This window comes from Ostrinia furnacalis, unplaced genomic scaffold (genome assembly GCF_004193835.3).
Source record: "Ostrinia furnacalis isolate ACB-3 unplaced genomic scaffold, ASM419383v2 OfSCF7331, whole genome shotgun sequence".
NCBI classification, from domain to species: Eukaryota; Metazoa; Arthropoda; class Insecta; order Lepidoptera; family Crambidae; genus Ostrinia; species Ostrinia furnacalis.
Window position 1 is genome coordinate 72,663 of NW_021137570.1, and position 4,186 is coordinate 76,848.

The 4,186-nt window shown below is 40.2% G+C and overlaps 1 protein-coding gene across 1 annotated transcript; it reads right to left on the minus strand.

The window, feature by feature from the left end:
• Positions 1-2,171: 2,171 nt before the first annotated feature.
• Positions 2,172-3,182, minus strand: LOC114363891 (36.4 kDa proline-rich protein-like). The gene has a single exon (XM_028319766.1). The coding sequence runs from the start codon at positions 3,152-3,154 to the stop codon at positions 2,222-2,224; it is 933 nt and encodes a 310-aa protein (XP_028175567.1). The 5' UTR covers positions 3,155-3,182; the 3' UTR covers positions 2,172-2,221.
• Positions 3,183-4,186: the final 1,004 nt, after the last annotated feature.

Here is a 4,186-nt window from a genome sequence, read left to right on the forward strand (position 1 = left end):
CTCTTTAGCTTAAGACTTGGGCGTACCGCAATATGGCAGCGGTCCCTGCAAGCGTGTGTTTAATCAGCGGCTGAGGCCGGGACGATCTAAGCAATAAAACAAACGACACGGCGCATAAACAAACGTTAAATTAATATAGTTGCGGCGGAAAGTTCCTGTGTACAGCTGATTGGCCATAAAATAAACAAATGGCCCGGATATTTTTTCAGGAGAGCATTTAGAATAGGCTTCGTGAGATAGGGACAAAACATACTTCAGATGCCAAAACATACTTAATTTGCCAAAAGTTAAAGTATTCACAAGTATGTTACTTATCTGAAATTACGTTTATTTGTTAGAGTAGGCGCACACCGTTGATTTTTCGTCGGCCGATAGTTTAGTCGGGCAGTTGATCAGTATGGGCATGTATGGGAGTGCGCACACTACGCCGATTCGATTTGGCCGATTCTTCATACAATTTGAAATCGGGCACAACTATCGGCCAACTAAAAATCAACGGTGTGCCCCTACTTTTATACTTATAGTTGTCGTAGTCTTAGTCGTGATTATATCTACATACATAATAGTAACACGTCAAGTTCTGCTTAGTTTGGGAGTTTTTGTAACAACCTAAATTTTAACGTGGAATTATTTCCAAAACTAACATGATAACGTCTCTTTTGTGTATTTCTTCCTTTTTTCCTTGTTTTGTATGGTGTAAAATAAAGTTTTATCTATCTATGTAATGGACAGGTATAGGTACAGGGTGAAATCTTGTAATGCCACCTGAAGATAGAAAATTATACTCGAAGAAAATATTCCTTTAATTATTTAAAAGAAAACTGCATTCCAAGATTTTCGAAAATTCCAACTTATATAGCGCGTTACATTGTAATTAATACATTCCATAAAATTATTAAACCATTTCATCGCTATAGGTCCCATTTCGCTTCATAGTTTTGCCATCAAAAGGTTATTGACAGCATTTCGCAGTATAAACATAGGACGTTAAGAACAAAGGCCCCTAAATTACGGTATTTAAGTTTACACCGCGTTCAAAACGCGCCAAATTCCCATTACAATTATCCTATACGAGCACAATTCGAGTGTGTTTCCAGTAATGCGATTACGCGTTCGAAACCATTATTTTGTACTACGTAAGAGGCTTAAGGGTATTTACAGATTCGGCGTTTTAGCACGCATTTTTCCACTACTATGGGGTCGAGGAATGGTAAAGAATAATTATCTTCCATTTCGAAAACTAGTGACAAGTATAAATGGTATATACTCAATACTCCATCGTTTATTGCATAACCACATTAGCATTCACAATAGGTCTTACAATTTATCATCGTTTGAAGCTCATAATTCTAACTTCTATATTCTGTGATTTATTATTATATTAACTAATGACAGTGACTTAAATCAATGTCTGTGCGTCGTATTAACTACCTATTGGATTTTAATTTCATATTTTACCATGTAAACATCTCTCAATCTTTCGCTTAACAATCATGACATTCTTGTATGGTAGAGTTAAACACCCGTATTCACAAACGATACTTGCTTAAGTGAAGCAGAAAATAGAATGCACAGCGTTAAATAGAGTTCTGTGATTGGTTCGTGTGCGACCCTGTGCATCCACGCGTACTGCGGTCTGCGATACCTCATAGTAATCTTTGTGAATACGGGAGTAAGCTAGCAACTTCTAGCTTCATTTTAAGCTACAAAAACAACTAAATAAAACATCTTGTACGAGTTAGAAGAGAGTTCGAACTCGCATCTAGAACGCCCAGTTTGTACATCCTCTATATTGCCCTGGCTTAATAACGACTTAGTGTCAATTACTCCATCGTTTTTATTTATAGAGATGCGCATTTTGTCAGATATTTATTGTTCTGTACTTGCCGTAATAGAAAAGAGATTAAAGAGCTAATGGAAGTGGGCTGTTTGTCTAGGTCTGATTTATTGAGAAAATTATCTGCTTCGGTTCTTGTAACTAGCTGCCAGAACGAAGCTTTGTTCTGACATTATTTTTATGAATGTGGTAGTTGTCTTACCTATAGTCTATACCTAGAGTTTTTGGAAGTCTATCCAAATTATTATTTAAATCTATTCCTTTGTGTTGTTGAAAATTAAAACTATTTAAACTTCGGTTAGACGTTTTTGGGGATTCAACAAAAAAAACCATCTGATGCTAGAGGTAAGTATAATTTTATTTATTACCTGACCTATACAGATCTTAAGCGTCCACTATGATGACAGGGCTGGGCTGGTCGACAATGTTGATAGGTTCAGGGACCACTGCAGGCTGGTCGACGATGGTGATGGGTGCAGGAACCACTGCAGGCTGGTCGACGATGGTGATGGGTGCAGGAACCACTGCAGGCTGGTCGACGATGGTGATGGGTGCAGGAACCACTGCAGGCTGGTCGACGATGGTGATGGGTGCAGGAACCACTGCAGGCTGGTCGACGATGGTGATGGGTGCAGGAACCACTGCAGGCTGGTCGACGATGGTGATGGGTGCAGGAACCACTGCAGGCTGGTCGACGATGGTGATGGGTGCAGGAACCACTGCAGGCTGGTCGACAATGGTGATGGGTGCAGGCACCTCTGCAGGCTGCTCGACGATGGTGATGGGTGCAGGGACTACTTCAGGCTGGCCGACAATGGTGATGGGTCCAGGAACAATTGGCTCAGCTCCTTCGATGCTGATAGCTTGACCAGGGGCAATCTGGGCGGTGTTGATGTTCAAGATGATCTGCACCAGAGGAACACTGGTGGGGCTCTCAGCGGGGGTTTCGACGACGACTGGCTCAACATTGATTGGGTGGAACTCACCATCGTCGACGATGACGGGGGAGGGCACGATGGGTCCATCATCAATGATGACAGGAGAAGGCACGATGGGTCCATCGTCGACGATCACAGGGGATGGCACGATATGTCCATCATCGATAATAATAGGAGAAGGTACGATGCTAGGTTCTTCAATTATAGCAGGTCCAACATGGATAGGTTGGTATTGCCCATCGGGGATGACAGCGGGGCCAATGTGGATAGGCGCAAACTGGTCTTCTACAATGGCGGGGCCAACATGGATCGGCAGGAACCGAGTGGGGCCAGCCACCGCGACGGCGACTACGGCAGCAGCGATTAATACGAACTTCATGTCTGCTGCAAAATTAATTTAAAAATTACACACAAGGGAAAGAAGAACTATAAAGGTTAGATTTTCTAAAAAATTATTGTAAATGATCTGAATCAAGAATTTAATCCTACCAAAGAATTAACTTTATCAACATACCTTTTTTTGTTGGTTATTACCAAACTATGCTGAAATGGCGTCTGCTATGCATTTTATATGAATTATTATCACTTCTCGACAAGGATAATTAATTGCAGATAATCTTTTATTATCCATTAATCCATCACTGATAAGCCGTCAATTTACTGCTTTAGATTAGACACGTCCGCGATTGAAGTAGATCCGATGTTATAAACAATGAATTGTCACTTATTGCAAGCGTATAGATCCTTTTCAAATGAAATTGGTTGCGATTTTAAATTTTCCGAGAAACATGTCCGAAAATTATATGCAAGTTTGATGAACATGAACATATCGATTTTGCCTCATATAATTTATTAGTTATCATCATCATTTCAGCCACAGCCCACTGCTGAATATAGGTCTCCCCGAATGATTTCCAGACTAACCAGTTGGTAGCGACCTATTCCAGCTCCTGTATGTTTCTAGTATTATAACCGCTACATTATGTATTTTATGTGTTCGTATGAACTCATAACAGCACATGATCTATTTAGTTTAAGGCCGGTAACTCTGTTACCAATGTCTCCAGGGTTATTTTAATCACGTTGCGTTTCCTTATTTTTCTTCCATGGTTACATTCTCTAACTTCCCCAGCGATTCCGGAGTGGTTTGAATAGTGCAAAATTCACATTAATTAAATGAGTTTCAAACGTTTCCTCGAGTCTCATGCAATGTTCAAAGACACACGACCGTTGATCAAACACGAAGCATAGTTAATTGTACCTATAACTTATACGTGAGACAGTTGCCACATAGGTACATCAGTAATTTTGTTAAAAAATAGTAACCTTTTTACCATTGTTATAATGCTACAGCGTGAAGCTTGATGTCCATTGAGGTGTACTCGCATTGTTACATTTCTTTGAAAATCTC

Bases quoted from the DNA above. Each gene is read 5' to 3' on its own strand.
- LOC114363891 (XM_028319766.1), bottom strand. From the start codon at position 3,154: ATGAAGTTCGTATTAATCGCTGCTGCCGTAGTCGCCGTCGCGGTGGCT.